The sequence below is a fragment of the Anopheles aquasalis genome, chromosome 3 (assembly GCF_943734665.1).
Source record: "Anopheles aquasalis chromosome 3, idAnoAquaMG_Q_19, whole genome shotgun sequence".
NCBI classification, from domain to species: domain Eukaryota; kingdom Metazoa; phylum Arthropoda; class Insecta; order Diptera; family Culicidae; genus Anopheles; species Anopheles aquasalis.
The window spans coordinates 29,159,096-29,176,595 of NC_064878.1; the positions used below are offsets into that span (position 1 = coordinate 29,159,096).

Here is a 17,500-nt window from a genome sequence, read left to right on the forward strand (position 1 = left end):
ATCGTGCTGATAAGTTAAGCCGCTTATATGGCCAAACGATCATCGGGGGGCAGGGGTGCTTGTTCGTTCACTAATAAGGCTCATGGCCAAACGGGTCACACCGAGCATAATACGGGGCTTGGTGGTGTCTCGTTGTGTCTATGGAGCGACTGGATGGCTGGCACTTGGCTGGTCGCCTGCAAACCAAATGTCACGAGTCAGATACTCAGACGCTAGGAGGAGGAGGAGGAGGAGGCTCTTGTCTCGGTGGCCTTCGATGACAGACACGCGACTACACGCGTAGGCGGTGGTAATGAGTGCAGTACCGGTTCGTAGGGACGCACTGCTGTATCGCGCCGTCTCTTTACCTGTGTGCACCATTTCCGCCCACTCAATCAGCGGCTCTGGTCGGCGGGGACATCGCTGCAGGTCTCGCACCTCAATCTGTATCGGTGCCACCGGAGCCATGCCGTTACCGCGGAGCCATGCCGAACTTCAAGAACGGTTCAGAGTAATGAGCAACGAGCGGAGCATCGAAGGGCGAAGTTCTATTTTCGAGTCCCAGAAGCCGTCTCTCAAGTACTGCCACCACCAGCGCGGTGTTTGATGTCGGCACGGATGCTACCGAAATGCACCTTTCCCATTACGGGGCAGGAATATGGCGGAGAAAGCTGGGCGCTCGGGTTGACTTGAGCGGGCAAATGGGCAAAAACATAAACAAAAAGTGACACTTTCCGGTCCGGGACTTTCAAACCGAATGTGTCACCCAAGATGCGCCGGTACTCGGAATGGGTCGGGCTGTATCCAATTAGTTCGCCTCTGCGCAAGCTTCTGTAGAAACGGCACCCGACGACGATCACGACGGTCGATGCAGCGGCGCGATGTCAACGGCGACGGCGATGATTGCGCGCAAGTATGGCTAAAAATAAAATATCCCATTTTTGGGATCGACCTACCCGCTAGTGGTGGTGGCGGAGTAGAATTTTCCGGGACGGAGGATGCACAGTAATTAGTCCAGTCGGCTTTTACCGATTCCGTATGGCGGGGGACCCCGGCATACTGCTCTTTGTAGAAAGCAGCGGCGAAGGAAAGGGGTTTCTGTCGAGAGGCAAAGGCATGGATCGTTGAAGAGGGATTTCAATTGGCTGCTGCACTGGAATGCTGCTCGTAGACTAATGGTCCCCGTGCACGGTCGATTCGGTGTCAAATGGATCGAAGAAGAGGAATTGTGCAACAGTCGGCATCGTTTTATGCTGCCGTTTGTTTCCCCCTTTTTTGCTTGAGATTACTTTCTCGCGGAGCGATACATTTTCAGTATTAGGTTCTAATTGCTCTTGATAAGAACTAGGTTCGGGAAGGGAATTTGAAATGCATGATCCATAGATTGTTCTTAGATTCTGGACAGTGCAAGATTTCAACCATTTAAGATCACTGTTCAGGGTTTAACTGTACAGAACTTTGTTTAGACGATGAAATGTAACGGATTTTAATTAGCGATTACATTAAATTGAAGCCATAGCTGCGATCATCGATCAACTATCTGGTAGTAAACCGACGTCGCATTCAAAGTAAACCCGGAAGCTATTAATCTTGCATTACACTTGGTAGAAGCGCAGGAAGATACATTACTTGCCAAGGCGTTTAATGAGTAAGCGCATTCCTCACAAATTACAAGATCTGCTTAGTACGTTCAATCTCCAAGGAACAGGCAAATTGTTAATGAATGTATGAGTAATAATAATAGAAATTCCACGGTTACTTACTATTCAGATTCAAGGCAGTTTCAACGACCATCGAGTGATGCCCAGGTTGTACCATGTATCTATGACTCATTGGGATTAAAGAGTATTCAGTTTCTATTTTACCAAGACCTGCTCTTTTTATACGGGTTAGAACTCATGCCAGGTGATCTAAATTAGCCAATTAATTTGATATGTCAATCAAGTTTCCAAAACCAAATATGCAGGTGTGTTATCCTCTTTTTAGCAAGAGTTTTTGGAAAGTATGAGGCTCACAACTGTTAAATGATTTATTTCTAATTAATTCGTGCCCCGAGGAAGATTCAAGGGAAGTTTTAAGGCAGGGGTCTCAAACTCATATGAACATGCGGACCGCAGAGGGAAGTAACAGCCAGTCAACTGGCCACTGTTTAAAGTATGAAGCAGTCCGCAGGCCGCTCCTTCAAGTGGAGAACGGTGAAATGTTGAGAAAACCATTTCTTCCTTCATGTTTTTGAACGCTGTTTTCATTGAAGAATATATCAACAATCTTCAATTCCAACATATGCATAGAATAAAATTACAAAGAACGTACAATTAATGATCAAACTTAACATACATATGTTCCGAGGATGAGGCCGCGGGTCGCACAAAATAGTTTGGCGGGCCGCGAGTTTGAGACCACTGTTTTAGGTTTTGATGCTGCAATCTTCAATCTCATTATATTTTCTAGAAAATGAGGCTACTTAGAGATAGTTTAGTTGGTATTATCTTTTAGATTGAAAGAATACACATCTTGTTTGAACGGATTTCTACAATCGACGACTACATGTTTGGCTTCACTTTTTCAATGCAACCAATTAATTTTCATTTCCTTCTTTTACAGATCGTTACGATGGCAGCTGGACAGGTGAGTGAATCAGTTTTCATTCTCTCGACCACAAGCACAACGTCCCAAGCATGAGTCATCTAGAGACAGGCAGCGCTCACCTGCAGTAACCATATTGATCCTGCATTACACGCGACACCGTGTCATCCCCTCCGCGGGGGGGCCACGAGAAATCAGAACCCAATCTTTACTTTTACGATGTCCACCAATGAAGCTGACGCCGACCTATCTGTTCGTTGCGTGTATTCGAGAACGAGAATATCGTACGCAACTACGACTTGGTATAAATAGAAGAGCAACGCTACAGCCATGCCGCAGCCAAGTAACTTCGAAGTTCGTTCGACGAATTGTGCATCTCGCCGTTGCTCGGGGTGGTAGCATTTCGAAAAACTAGGCCCCTCAACTCAGTCTCGTATTTATAGCCACCATGACAGTCAGTCCTCGGTACGCGAAGCACACTATCGCCTTATTAGCGACGGACTGGTTGATCATTTCGATCATAGTAGCCCACGGGCGAGAAGATGATCACGATGATTCACGTGCGACACGTGATAAACAGGCGGTTACATATTAGAGATTTGGTGGTCCGGGTGCACCAGCGGTAACGGATCACTTCCAGGAATGAATCCGTTCTCCGGCACGCAGGCCAAGTAGCCAAGCGTGGAGGTGCGATGCGTTGAACGATGTTTTCTCACTCCCACCGCTTGGCATGGTATTTGAAGGGCATAAAAAATGTTGATTTAGGGGGAAGGGCGAGCGAGAAGAAAGGGGCGAAGAAAAGGTCGACAGCAACGCCCGGGTGGCTTGCACGTCACCTACACCTACCAGCCCCATTAATCGTTCACATCGAATCAGATCCGGTAGCACAGGTGAGACTGCGCCGCTACTGCTACCGATGAATGGTGGGAAAAATGGTGCTGCTCCAGCTGGGCTGAAGCAAACAAAACAGCAGCAGCAACAGCAGCTACGCACAGCTCCCAACACACGCGCGCCCGGACGCGCGCACAGGTCACCGGAAAACTTTCGCCATTTCCTCCACGGTGTGCCGTAATCGTTCATCGGTGGCGGCCGCTGCACGAACATTGGCGGTTCTCCACGCTATTGGTTCCCGCATACCCGCACATCATCCTCGGTTACACGGGTTCGTCTTTGCCGTTTCTGAGGCCCAGTTGTTTGTCCCAGGTGAGCGGACGGTTAAATACCTGGTACTGCGCGAACGAATTTCGCTCTCTCTTGCTAGTGAACTCTCAGCCCCACCGAACCTCGGGGGTCCCCCGGGGGTCATAGAGCGAGAGTTTATGACCATTTTTGTGTGGAGCAGTGTCCATTCGCTACACAGTCCGTGCTTTGTTTTAAAGATCACCACAGCCACCACGGCACGTTCACGCGATGTGGCCGCATTACTAAATGCCGATAATTGCGTTACATGCTCGGCCCTCGCGCGAAGCCTAGCCACATATCGTTAGCTCATCTCATCGGCGGTGTGTGAGAACGGCTGGAAATGTCGACATTCGTGTGGTTCCGTTTGCACCACACAGCAACTGCTGCAACGGGACATAAGAAATGCACAAACAAACAGAAGATGCAGTGTGAGACGCCGCACCGCATGATGCGACGACATCCGTCCGCCTGCTCCCATTTTCATGCCAGCATAGTGTGGCTGGTAGGTGTTTATGTGTACACCGTATGCAAATTAATTTAGTACACGAACGGAAGAACACGTGTTCTTGGAGAGACGATAATTTGTATTCGCTGTGGGTTCTACATCTTTCTTCGCGTGTTCTCGCTGCGTAACGGCACATAGGGAAGCATCGGATGACAGATTGTGAGAGAGTTTAGTGAGGGCAATTCGGTTCCAACTAGTTAACTCGTTCTTTATCTCGAAGATCTGCAATAGTCTATTGACAATGACGATTGATATGTAATTCTCGTAGAATAAGCATTATTTTTGGGGTCTGGCTAGTAGGTTATCTCCTTGAGTTCCCTTGATCTGGATCATTCTTGTATTCTTTGATACGGTTTGATTCCTAGAAGGTACTTTCATCAAGGTAGCATTCATCATTCAGTATGTCTTGAATTCCTCAATTCATGTTATGGTATACTCCGTTTGGTTCGGAGCCATCAAACAATATTTCGTCAGCTTTGAAAAGTCCAAGGCTTGGTTCGAGATTTTCAATGCCATTTCTTTTTCTACATTTTGTTTTGCGGGAACAGTACAATATTTTTAGGAAGCTCTTCCGAAACTTTTGTTGCAGAAACACCGCAGCCGCCAATAATCCTATTGATGCACCCCAAGGCGCTGATCCACTATCTCTGTTAATCGTCATGAATCTAGATTGAGATAAACTACTAGTCATCCACAGGGTGCGGCATCAGGATGTATCCTATTTTAAAGTTGAATAACTCTATCATTTTTCAACCGATTTTAGAAAATAAACCAGTTTTATTTAGGTTATTCTATGCCATTTATTTTGTCAATACTCAAAATACCGCCTTCATTCGCGCATACAAAAAGTGGCCTTTTTTCGGGCATTTTGTATTGTTTTGACAGCATTTAGGGAGTTATTTGGCAATTGCAATTCTTAAACTTGCTTTAAGTTGTTTCTTAGCCTTCAATTTGTTTGCAAAAACCTCATTTTTCAAACAGACCCACAGAAAAAAGCTCAGCGTCGTGATATGCGGCGAAGCGCGGAACCACCATTTATTCATCATCGATTGCACGATCGCAGTTTCCACTATTGACCGATTTTTTTCAATGTAAAGTATGACAATATCAGTCCGCTCTTTTAACGTGCAGTGATCCATTATTAAAATGGCATAGACTGAAGTTTCAGAAGCTGTCCTATTTGTTAAAATCGGTTGAAAAATGACAGAGTTATTCAACTTTACAATAGGATACATCCTGATGGAGCACCCTGTATTAAGTTTCAAGTTTCAAGTTTCTAGAATCTTCTGTGTATTACTTCAATTACTTATTTGTTGCTTAAAACTTATTTGTTGCTTAAAGCAGTATAGAAGATCATCTTGTCATCATCGAAGAGAGTGTCTAATCTGTACGACATCGGGGCCGTGTCCAAAAAACGGAAGATAATGACAAGTGAAACAGACGGATCCAGCTTCATTACGCCCAACATTTGACACTGTTGCGTGCGTTGGTGATCGAGTCGGGGGGATCTAGTTTCTTTCACTACAGCAGCTGAACTACTCCCTAGACCGATCGTTGTCTGGTGCAGGGAAAGAGAGAGAGAACGAGAGAGAGAGAGGGATGATTGCAAATGTTCCGTATCTTTATCTCGCTATGCGACATCTAACCGCTGTACACGGTACAGTGGCTCTCCAGAGCCCCATATCCCCATGCAGCGAGTGCCAGTGCGGCGTGGCGGGATTTATTTTCCACTCCGATAGCCCGCCCATCTCGAATGTCGGTAGTCGTCACCGCCGTCGACGTCGTCGTCGTCGTCGTCGACATCACTTCCTTCTATTGGACCACACGGTATGAAGAATATTCCTCTCTATGCGGCCCAGTTCGTCCATCTTTCCTTCCATGCACGTTATGTAAAGTGTTGTGGGGGGGAGGGCTTGGGTCGTCGTGTGTCTTGCTAGGTAACTGATGTGTTTCGTGGAGGCTGACAAGGTACAAATTGTGCAATAGGGATAGACGTCTCCGCTCCTCAACCACAGTCGCTCAACTCGACTCAACCGCTTGCAATTGGTGGCGGTCAATAGGTCTCCACCACGTCGAGAATCGCAATCCCGTAAGTTATGTGTTCCGCTTTCCGGTCATGGTTCGCTGGCTTGCGGTTCAATGGCTTGCCTTGCCGGCTTTTGGCGATGGTTCATGCTCCGCCTGGCCATGCGAGAGCCTCAACGTGTAAGGGGTTCAAGAACCCATCAAAGTGCTACCGGCTGGCCACAACAGTAGTAATAGGCCGAACGTGACTGCTCATGCGAGATGGGGCTGCAGGTCAGTTCGATAACTCATGCCAATGATTTGTGAAGCGATCTTATTCGCCTTCCGTTGGTGGGTACCATCGGAGTCTTCCCTGCCTACACGGGCCTGACCAATTGCATCCTGCACGACGCCTCCACAACCGACGCCGAAGATTATTGCGATAGCGAAGCGCACTGGCCGTTCTATTTCTGTATTAGGCCTCAGCCCCGCTGCTCACGGATCACTCTCAAATCCGTGCAGCGAACGTCGTCTCTAATGCCGTGCGTTGGCAAAGATTTGTTTTCTAGAGACCATCAACCATCACCATCAACCTCTAGCAGCAGCCGGTCGACCGCGGTCGGTTCGTCAGTTGACAACATCCAGTTCAGCAGCAGCAGCAGCAGTATGATGCCCCTCGATGGATTCTGGTGCAGCGGCGAGCGTGGGGTCTAGAATATCTTGTTTTGCCCTTTTTCTCGCCCGCGCGGGAAATGAAGATGAAGGGACGCAAGTTAGAAAACGCCCCACGCTCCGGGCTGCAGAGCTCGCGATCGCTAACGGGAGACAAGAAAATCAAAACACAACATAAACAAACGCGCGAACGAACAGAAATGCAATCCCTCTCCCGCGTGCTAAGGGACGCGCGCCTGGCTAACGAACGAGAGAGGCGAAGGAAATGTGATGTTTCAAAAATAAAACTTCCTCGACTTCGACGACAACGAGCGATCCCCGGAAGGCAGATCCCCGGTGGAGGTGTTTTATTGAACTTCTTGCATGATGATGATGATGCTGCAGCAGGCGCATCCCCGCGTTAAGACGGGTTGGCACGCTGTGGCACCGTTGTTGTCCTGCTTACGAGTGTTTTCATTCCGGATCATGTTTAGTCGGGGTGGTTTTCACACGCTATAAACCGCTTGCATTGCAATGTGTAAAGGTGATCGAGCCGGGCAGTGTGTTGTATACGAAAAGGGATTACCGCTATAACGGCGATTGAGGGATGACACTTGTTTCGGTAGAGAGATTGGCATTAGCATCTTGCGATACCTTTTTCGAAGTTGAACACTGGTTAGCGTGTCCGAAACGGTAAGACGGAAGCATAAATTTCACTAAATAGCGACCAAAAAACATCGATCAGTCGATTCCGTAACAAACAGCCGTCATTCGTCTTCGCGTTCTGTGCGTATTTCTGTTCTGTACGCCGGGCGAGCCAATGTTGTGACTCATGTTAACGACCATCGAGAGTCAATGATACCCCAGGGAAGCATTGTGTGAACTTTATTTACATAAAGCGCGAAGATCATCCACCACAAGATGGGGTAGATGTCTCACACATGTCAATCCATGCAAAAACATATGCATACCGGCTGGCCAAGGAGACGTTGCAGCTCTGCAACTGCATCGATGTGTGTGCGAGGGCATTAGAAGACATACAATGAAATCATTGAGTGAGAACTGAAGGAGAGGTGAATCTCGTTCTGAACCTGTAACTCACAAACAGATCAATCAATTGTGCATCCAACTGCACTGGCGATGTCTCTCGGAGCACGGAGTTGGCATGGGTTTTGATTTGAAATTATAAATATGAACAGACAGAGTTTCTCCACGGTCAGCTCCCCCCCTCACCTAAAACATAAAAGTAATGAGACCGCGATGTGCGACAACCACCACATCAACTCGCATCTCGCAACATCTCTCAGTATTCTCGTTTACTGCCAAGAAATCCAAGAACAAGAAGAAAGCACGATCTGTCTCTCTCTCTCTCCCGCGGCATGATCTTCCTTCGTGCAGAGTGTGGTGAAGGGCATCGCATCTTCTGTGCCAACAGCCGTATCAGAGGGCGCCTCCTCACGAGTGGAGAGCCGATTCCGTGGCGGCTTCTTCCTTCTCCGCATCATCGTGCTCACGCGAAGCCCATGTGGCGCTCGGTAGGGCTTCCGCCGCTGGGGGGCGCGCGCACGATGCCATTGGAAGTTCGTTGGAGCATAGCGCGAGATCACGAGAGAGAGCATAGCACGATCAACCGCGCCCCAGAAGCAGCACCAGCAGCAGCAGCAGCGGGATCGAGAGTGAGAGTGCGAGATAACGCACCAGACAGACTCGCTGCGGCCTCATCCCGCGCGGCATTAGTAACTTTGTGACTTTGACGGCGTCCGGATCGTCTCCGACCCCTTGGTGGCACAAGCCAACGAGCCCCAATCTGTGTATCTCGTGTTGTGTTGCGATTGTGTTTTTGGAAGTGGTGTGCTGTTGGTTTGTTGTGTGAATGGCTGGTGTGTCTCGTAAAGGTTGTCAAGATGTAAGGCCCGCGGTTTTTTTGTGTTTTGCATCCGTATCCTGGGCCAGTAATGATGTGCCAACAAGTGCAGTGCCTGGCGTGCAGTAGCCCCTTGGTGTGGTGTGAGACACGCGGATACAATGGTCCCGTAGACAAGATCACGAGTCCGCGAGTTTCTACTCCACCGTCCACCGGAGTTGAGTGATGCTAATGAGGGGTCACACTACGTGTTGGGGATGCCTGAGCGGTGAAAATCCCAAAATGGATGGCCAGGTGTCGTGCCCTGAAGGAAGTTGAAAAGGCGAAAAAAGCGGACGGCGGATGAAGGGGCCTTACCGTGATTGATGGCGCCGGCCACTACACTCATATGAATATTATAGTGATTAGGAGCGTACCAGGAGAGCCACTGCACTCTCTTGTCTGTGTGGCTGTGTGTACGTGTGCTGGTAGCACGCAGGAGGAGATTAATTTCCTGGCGCAGTTATTTAGCAATCGGAAAAGGTGTGAAGCGGCACCGACAGTGAAGTGAAAAGCTCCCCCAAACAGCGCCTGCTCGGGAGCCCGAGGAAAAAGAACTGTGGGAAAAGCGAACCGGACTTCATCAGAGGGGGAATTTCTCAAAAAACCGATTCGCAAAGTAGGCGCCATAAGAGCAGAGTGGGGGGGCTTGTGCAACAGCAGCTTCCCTTCGTGTGCCTGTGGACTAGCGTTTTCCTTCACGATTCACAAAGATCTTTCGGGATCAGTTGGTGATTATGCCACGGTTTCGTGATGACTGGTCGTTAGCACTGGCCAGCATTGTGTTGTACCTTACTGGCACGCGGTACTTTGCGGCCGTGGAATGGAGCATGATAGTGGAAATTGATTTGCATCCAGAGCCCTGCGACTGGTCGCGCAAAGATAGCGCTGGTCGTAGGTCATCAACTGTGGCACCGCCGCTGGCACCGCAGTTAATCGGACCTGCTAGCAAGTGATAGGCTCCCATGGGGCGCGTGGAATACTGAACTGAATGAAAGTTATTATGCACCGACCAAACGCGTATCGTGCCAATATTGGGTGCCGTCAATCAAATCGCGAATCAAAAAAAAAAAAAAAACGGATTATATGCACCGCACCACCGGTTACGGTGGATATTAATGGAAAGTTCGACCAAAAACTCACACTCACCACCGCCAGCAGCAGCGGCGGCGGCGACGGTGGCGCCGGCACTAGCTAATTAAAATTGGCAAATCTCGGAAGTCCAGCCGCAGTGTGGTTAGTTTTTTTTTTTGGTTTTTTTTTACTGTCCCTCTCACTTCAAGAGGACACATTTTTTCGCCCATTGTGTTTCGCTCGATCGCGCCTCCACACGGAAAAACGTACCTAATTTTCCGGGGGCTTTTCCCCCAGTCTGTCTCAAAGGGAGGGGGGCATGTTTGAGGAATGAAGAGAGGGGGCACCCTTCGCCACGCTCTTGTGTTTTATTGGCCGCAGTGTAAAGTAAAGCGGGGGAAAAAGAACCGAAAATAGCCTATTAGTAGCAAAGAAACCACAGAAACCCATAAGGAAATTGATTGAAAATGTGTGGCCACCGGTTTGGAGCTTTCTTCGCTGAGATTTGCTTTCTCGGACCCGCCACAGGGCGGACATGGCGGGAGGTTCCCTTGGACACCCTGTTCGGGAGATGAAACGGTGGCCGGCCAGCCCGGTTTTCCATCCGCTTCCGAAATGGAGTGAAATGAAGGGTGAAATGAGCTGAAAGTAAAGGGAAACTATCGGTTTCGATGAGAGCTCGTGGTGTTCGGTGCGGTTTGGAGTGGTGTTCGGGGGACGGAAAAACAACGGCAACCGTTTTAAATAGACACACTATTTAATTACCAATTTATCGGTGACAGGTGCGCACCGCTCGTGGCTGTACCGTGACCTTTAAGTAGCAAGGCGCGTATTTCCCAGCAGTCCCTTTCCACTTGTGAAGAAGTAGATGAAAAAGATTTGGAAAAAGCATGCGTTTTTTTTGGAGCGACCAGAGAAAGCCTCCATTTGATTGCTTTACGCGTTGATTAGAGATTGGAATTAGGACAAGTACCAAAGCTTAACGAGGAGATCAGTTCTCACATGGTGGACCGATTCGCCATCAAAATGCGACAAGTAATCTAGTCTGCATTTGCAGCTGTTTGACGGAACGACAGTGGCACCCTTCCTGTGTGCGACATTCTAGAACAGAAAATTGGAACAAAACAAGAGAATTGCCCTTAGTAAGCCTTATGATAAAAGAGGGCTTATGAAGGCCCAGGAAGCTGGATCCATTAGCCGTAGTGGGGTAAATTCTCATTAAAGAAGTAGAAAACATTCTAGAAGTTCGAATGCATCGTCTGTATCGTAAATAACCATGAACTTTAAGTGAACTACATACGAACTATCTTTGTAATAAGTTTATTTTTTAATTTAGTGTATGATTTGTGAACGAATAGAACCGTACCTGACGCCAGTTAAAAGTAGAAGCAGTGTTCCATTCGAATCGAATTGAAAGTCTGTGCCGATTGTGATCATTCGCTTCGTCTACGAAAACCACCGGCGATAATGAAAATGTGGAACCTGGAGCGCGCGTTGAGGTGAAACGCGTACCAAAGACCATCAACGAATCCGTTCTGTTCCCGTGAAAGTTCGCAACCAAAACCACAACTCTGCAAGAATGTGGAACAAACTGTTCAAAAGTAAATCGAAATCATCGAAGAACCTATCGAACCGTTCTTGTTCCCTGTCGGGCGATCGAGCGAGTACCTCGCAGCAGTGCAATGCACCAGTAGTCAGTGCCAGCAGCAGTTCCGCTGCTCTCGCTCAGTTCGAACAGTATGGTAGCCACATCGAGCTAGAGCAGGAGCCGGTCCGATTGCGTCCCCGTGGCCATGCTCACAGGGACGAGAATGCTGTGGCACTCGATCTGGCCACTGCGAACAGTGGCGATGGCCACGCTGATCAGCAGCAGCAGCAGCAGCAGCAACAGTACGATCACCGTGACTCGATCGGTGCCCAAATGTGCGGCATACCGATGCGTCGATCGAAGCTGTCGAGTGCGTTCAAAAGCTTCAGCCTTAAGCGGAGTGCTTCCAAGAGCCGGCTTAAGCTTGCCTCGTCCGTCACTGCGGTCACGGATCATGGCACGGAGCAGATCACGGCTGGAACAACCGGCAGCCAGGAGACGAGTGGTGCTGCACTTGTGCATCCCGTTGGCATCTCCGGAGAGTCATCGGGAGGAGCTGCAGGGCCTTGGAGTGTAATGGATGATTACGAGATTCTTAAGGCCGGCAAACGAGCCTCGCTGCTGCGACCTTGCAAATCAGGTATGTTCACCGGGCGCGCGATCCTCCGACAAGAGAGAGAGAGAGAGAGAAGTCGTCACGCCGATCGACGGGGCGTACATTGACGGTGGTGATGCGGAGTATGCATGCATGCGGCGCAATGAAAGAGAAGCCCTTTCGCCTTAATGGTAATGAATGGTGTATGGTAAACATTCAGTGCACAGTATGGGGATCTCTCCGCAGGAGTGATGGACACCGAGAAGAGGGGCGGGGCGTGTTCGTTATGTTTGGGCGAAAGTACATCGGTACGTCGTCGTAACGCTAGAAACCCATTAATCATCCAGCAATCACTTGCAGGTCCCTCATTAGGCTCTGTTTGTGCAATTAGAGCGGCCACGGCGATGGGCGCCTCGCGGTTGCCTGCAGGACTTTGCCCGGGCCCCTTTTTGTATAATTGCCTTCCATCATCGGCGTGTTCTGCCTGATGAAGTATATTAAATTATGCTTATGGACGTCTGCGGATGGACCGATGAGCCGTGTATCAATATACCTTCACTCGCTCCTCCGTGCTTTCGGCTGCCGTCGGCTTTAATAGATTGCAACAATCGCGACTATGATGATCGAATTGCCTTTAACGGTCACCTCCAACTCTGACTCACGCCAAAGGCATTCTCCATGTTCCGCTGATAACGCCTAAACTGTGGCTCAGCTACTCCGCACAAATTGATTAAACACAAAAAAGGGTGAGATGCAAAACAAGAGCGGCTACTATCGGTTTTTTTTTGCTGTTCCATGACGCAGCAACGCGCCGGTGGTAGCATAAGAAACGGCTATGATTTAAGTATTTGTTATGCCCAACTGACCACACCGCTCCACATTACCCTAGGAAATGGGGGAGAGTACGCGCAAATTTGCAAAAGAGCGGCCACGACGACTCCAGCAACAACGGCCGACAAGAGGAAAAGGGCACATCGCTTCGTTTTTTGTGGCTTTCATCTAGCCGCCCCATTGCGGTTCTCTCCATCATTCCACCTTCAGCGGCGTGCGTAAATGAGTTTTTTGTGTAGTGAAGCGCGAGTGCGCGCGGATTGTCAAGGTGACAAGCTTCTCGTGGAGCCAGGGAAGGAAGTAGCAAAAAAAAGAAGGGGGTTTTGCGGGGATAAAAAAGGACCCGATTACAGATAAATCAAAAGCACTGCCCCCCCCCCCCCCCCCCCTACGCTGCACAACAAGTGCGCCACAAATCGCCCTTTCATTGGGTGCACCACGCAAAGGAGTGTAAAAAGAAATTAAAATCAACACGCTTCGGATTCAGACAGAGGGCGGAGGGCCCCCCCTGTTGCTGATGGTGATGGTTTTTGCAAAAAAACAATAAAGCAACAAAAAAAGGGAGAGAAGGGAGATCAGAAAGCTCCATGTCATTTGTGCAGAAATCAGAGTTCGGGCTCCTCTTGCGCCACACCTGACGTGGCATGGGGACCGGGACCAACCACCTCTGAAGATGCACGCTGCTGTGCGTGAAGTTGCCGGTTGTACTGGATGAGGTGTTGCCCTGGTGTAGGCCTCGCTCACAAGTATCTTTTTTTATTGTTGAATAACAAAACATGCTGCTTTCCAGATGTTAGTTCAGGGTGAAGAATATTTATGTTAACCTGATTGGCTCCGAGCACACTGGCCGGTGCTGCTGTTGTTGTTGTTCAAGGTTAATAAACAACAGGTTGAAGATTCGGGTTGTGGAGTCGCGGAGTTTAAGGAGATACAAAAAAGGATGATGCGATTCCGTTGGTAGCGCGAGGCAAAGACACACGGCACTTGATCCAATCAAGCGAGATATGTTTACCACATTCGGGCGCGATCGATCCGCGTTCGGTGCTCAGATATTCAGATAAGAAAATAAACTTGTTCGGCACGGAATGTTAATGTTCTTCATCTGCCTCTCGTCCGAAGCATCTCTTTTAAAGTTTTGCGTAAGCTCTCCCGCAAGTTGCTGCTGGTGCGCCCCAGATGTTGCTGCAACCGGTTTACTTTTTAGCATGATCTGATGCCGGACTCGCAATCAACGTGGTTCGCGATCGCAACCGCTCCCCAAACCTGTGCGCGTGTGAGTGGTATGCGCAGAATGTTCAGACTTCTGCTTCAGCGTTTATCAGCAGCCGCTCCGTGGCCTTCGCTGAACATTAGCATAAGCTGGGTATTAATTTTATTGCGATATCATTTGATTGGGGATTTCGTTTCGGGCGGTTTTCGATGGATGATAATTTGCGTTTTTTACCATTTAAATTTTTAAATCCCCCTCGGGACAGTATCAATAATCGATTTGGTGAAAAACGATGTATCCCATGGAGGAATCACTTAATTAAATGTGTCTTTTTTGGCTTGTACAGTGGACACTCTGCCAATATAACTCCCCTTTGGGGCATTTAGTTACATTCCGCAAACTGTCTTTTGCTCCTCAACCGTGCCTACAACGTTCTAGACTGGTGGACCGGGCCCTGTGCACTCACGACGACGACGACGACGACGACGACGGCGGGGGAAACCGGTTGCCCCTTGCAGGGCCAAATTGCTCCCAAGTCACCGTCGTACCCATAAACTGTTTTCTTAATTCTCTCTCTCTCTCTCTGTCCCCGATGGCGTCCGTGCTAAAAGGTAACTGAAAGAGGAAAAAACTGGAAGCAGCACGTAACATATCCATATTCGATCGGTCGGTCCAGTACGCGAGTGGCTTTTGTAATGCAGTGCCGTGGTAACTCAGGGCCTGTGATAGGACCTGATGCTTGCCAGATCGAACTCTGGTGGTGGTGCTGCAAGATGAAAAGAGGGTAGATAGAATCGCGCTTCGACTTCCCAAACGACGACGATGACGACGGCCGGGAGGATCAACCCCACCAAATCGTGCTGTACGCGCACTCGTAAACGATAAGACGCGAGAGATCGCGTCCCATTCCTCTTCTTCGACTACCGGTGGACATCGGCCTGCACGATGGTGATGGCGACAAGTTTTCGACGGTGACAGAAGGGTGATGGATTCGGCGTACTTGCTGTGTCTCCAGTCTACGTCGAATTAACGTCGCGTGCAGACGAGTTCGATAGAGTGATCGTGGTATGGCGGCTTCGCGGTTCCACTATCGATAGTTACCAAGATCAAGATCTGGTGTCCAAGTGTTGTGAGTAGAAGGAGCTCGAGTTCGATTGAATTACCCGGTGTTGCGTCCCCATTCACCAGTGTACGTTTGACACCATCCGGGTCTGTTTGGGGTGTTTCTAATCAAAGAAAAATGTTTTGAGCGTCAACTCAATTATCACTCTGGACCTGGTGTTTATGTTACGAGCAAGAGCTGACCGAAAACGGGTGACCGTCCATGATGATGTGTGGTACATGTCATCATCGTGGTGCCATCAACCTCTCCGATGGCTTCCAGGCTTATTCCGTGTACAGTAGCCAGTGTCTTTGTTCTTAAATGCTGTTTCGTTCCTCATTTGTGCGCGTCTCTGCACGCGCTTGCAGTGTGTTTACTCGTTACCACCGCAACACAGCGATTGACTTTTGACTCTCGCCCGGCCATCGGGGATGGGAACTGCCTTGGGACACTCTGGCGTGATGGCTACCGGACTTGGCACTCCTTTTGTGGTTTGTGGAGGCACGCAGCGTTACCATGAAAGCAGGAGTAAAGTGTAACAGAGTGGAGCAGTAGTAGCCTGCGCCTTTCCGATGCTTCCTGGGTGTAACTTGAACCGCGATGACCTCATTCGCGTTCGCGTACTTTGTGGTTGCCACAGCAGCAGCAGCATGATCTCAGGATGATGATGATGATGATGGTTCGCGTTGCGCGCGCCTTTCGCCGTTCTGGAGCGCAAGTGAGGAGTGGGAACATTGCGATATACTCGTTTGACAGCGAGTTGGTTCTTTTTTGTGAACGTAACGATGTATAGCTCGACATAATGTGTATCGCACAGCCCGGTTCTGCCGGAACTACCATCAACCTCCCTCCGGAATGTTCGCACTCTTGACGTGTTTGTCGAGTCAATTTAACGCTTGATGATAGCGCAGTTAGCTGATCGAAAGGAAGAGTGATCGTTCACAAATTGAGCTGCTGCTGGTGCGACAAAGAATACTTTCAATCAGTTGATTTGAAGTCAATGTTATTGCATCAGCTCGCGGCACACTGAAACTGTCTTTTGCAGCACCACAGCTTGAAACCCGTAGACGTAAATGATTAGAGCGAAACCCAAAGTGTGATGATCTCACTTGGCAAATATGCTTAGCAATGGAGCTGCGAAAACGGAGACTCGAGACGAGACAGTAAAACACCAAACCCCCGGACGGGGGGACGTCCTGGAGTCACATTGCTAAAACAGGGGAAAACAAAAACGAAGATAAACTGTGTGCTGACGGTTAAAAGCCGATGATGGTGGAACGTGATTGAGAAAACGGACGCGGACGGACGTCCCCCACAATTGGGGACTTTGTGGCCGCTCGCTCGCTAGGAATATTAATCATCCACAGATCGGAACATGTGACCTAGTGGTGGTGCAGTGAATCCGTACTGTGGCACGTGTCTGGAACATCGGTTTGGTGTCCATCAAACCGAAACAAGTTCACTGGAGGCAAATCGAATCTCGATGCACGTTAAACGTTAATCTACGTTTTCCACGCCATACAGCCAATGGTTTGCTACCGATGGTCCAAAAAGAAAAATGGAAACAGCGAGAAGAGGGAAGCACTTTACGTGCTTGTACAAGTACTTCTAATTTGTGGCCAGATGTTTCATTTAACGACATGCATTTTAAGAGTAAGTGGCACATTAGAAAGAGGCACGTGAGCTGAACTCTCGTGTGCGTATTGAATTATAGTACAACTTCCAGCAGCGCGAATCCAAATGGTTCCGTTTATGAACCCGAATGAATGATGCTGAGTCCTCAGGCGGTCACGTCTACCACCGTAGTCGCCAGTAAGCGAGCGGTAAAGTGATTTATGAGTGGCGTTCGACCCCGATTTCTGAATGGTCGCTTCTAGTTCCCTCTAGGGCCCAACCGTGTGCGTAGTATATTGTTGGATAGTAAAACACAAGGAGCCGATAAAACAATTGTTGCATGAAATGGAATACCAGAAGCGAACCGTTTTCTATCATTAAATGTTAATTCGTCCGCACTTATTAACGGATGTTTTAATGTGTCTGCTGATGTGTGGTTCAAGTGAGGCTACATCATTCTATGTTTTGAATAATAGATCGTTGGACAGAGCGGCTTTCGACGGTACAGTTAGAAAACCGCGGGCCACATACATATGTTATATTAATATAAATTTCTCCCGGTGGTTTTTTCCGTTTCAACGAAGCTCATACTAACTTCCGAAGCGGAACGCCACCACACAAGATTAGCCCTGTGGTGCACCCCTAAGGGGGTTTATGGGTTGGCGCCCACTGGTCA

General features: G+C 48.9%; 1 protein-coding gene across 7 annotated transcripts in view; it reads left to right on the plus strand.

Moving 5' to 3' along the window:
• The window catches only part of LOC126578546 (mucin-12), a 38,472-nt gene that overhangs the window by 12,419 nt on the left and 8,553 nt on the right, over positions 1–17,500 (plus strand). For 4 of the 7 annotated variants that reach the window (XM_050241227.1, XM_050241229.1, XM_050241231.1 and 1 more), the window contains exons 1-2: positions 8,759–8,787; positions 11,221–12,112. In XM_050241227.1, the coding sequence (XP_050097184.1) occupies positions 11,464–12,112 (649 nt within the window). In that variant the 5' untranslated portion in view covers positions 8,759–8,787; positions 11,221–11,463. Of the gene's footprint in view, positions 1–2,583; positions 2,608–8,693; positions 8,814–11,220; positions 12,113–17,500 lie in introns of those variants that run through there. The other 3 variants (XM_050241232.1, XM_050241233.1, XM_050241228.1) reach the window with 2 other exon arrangements.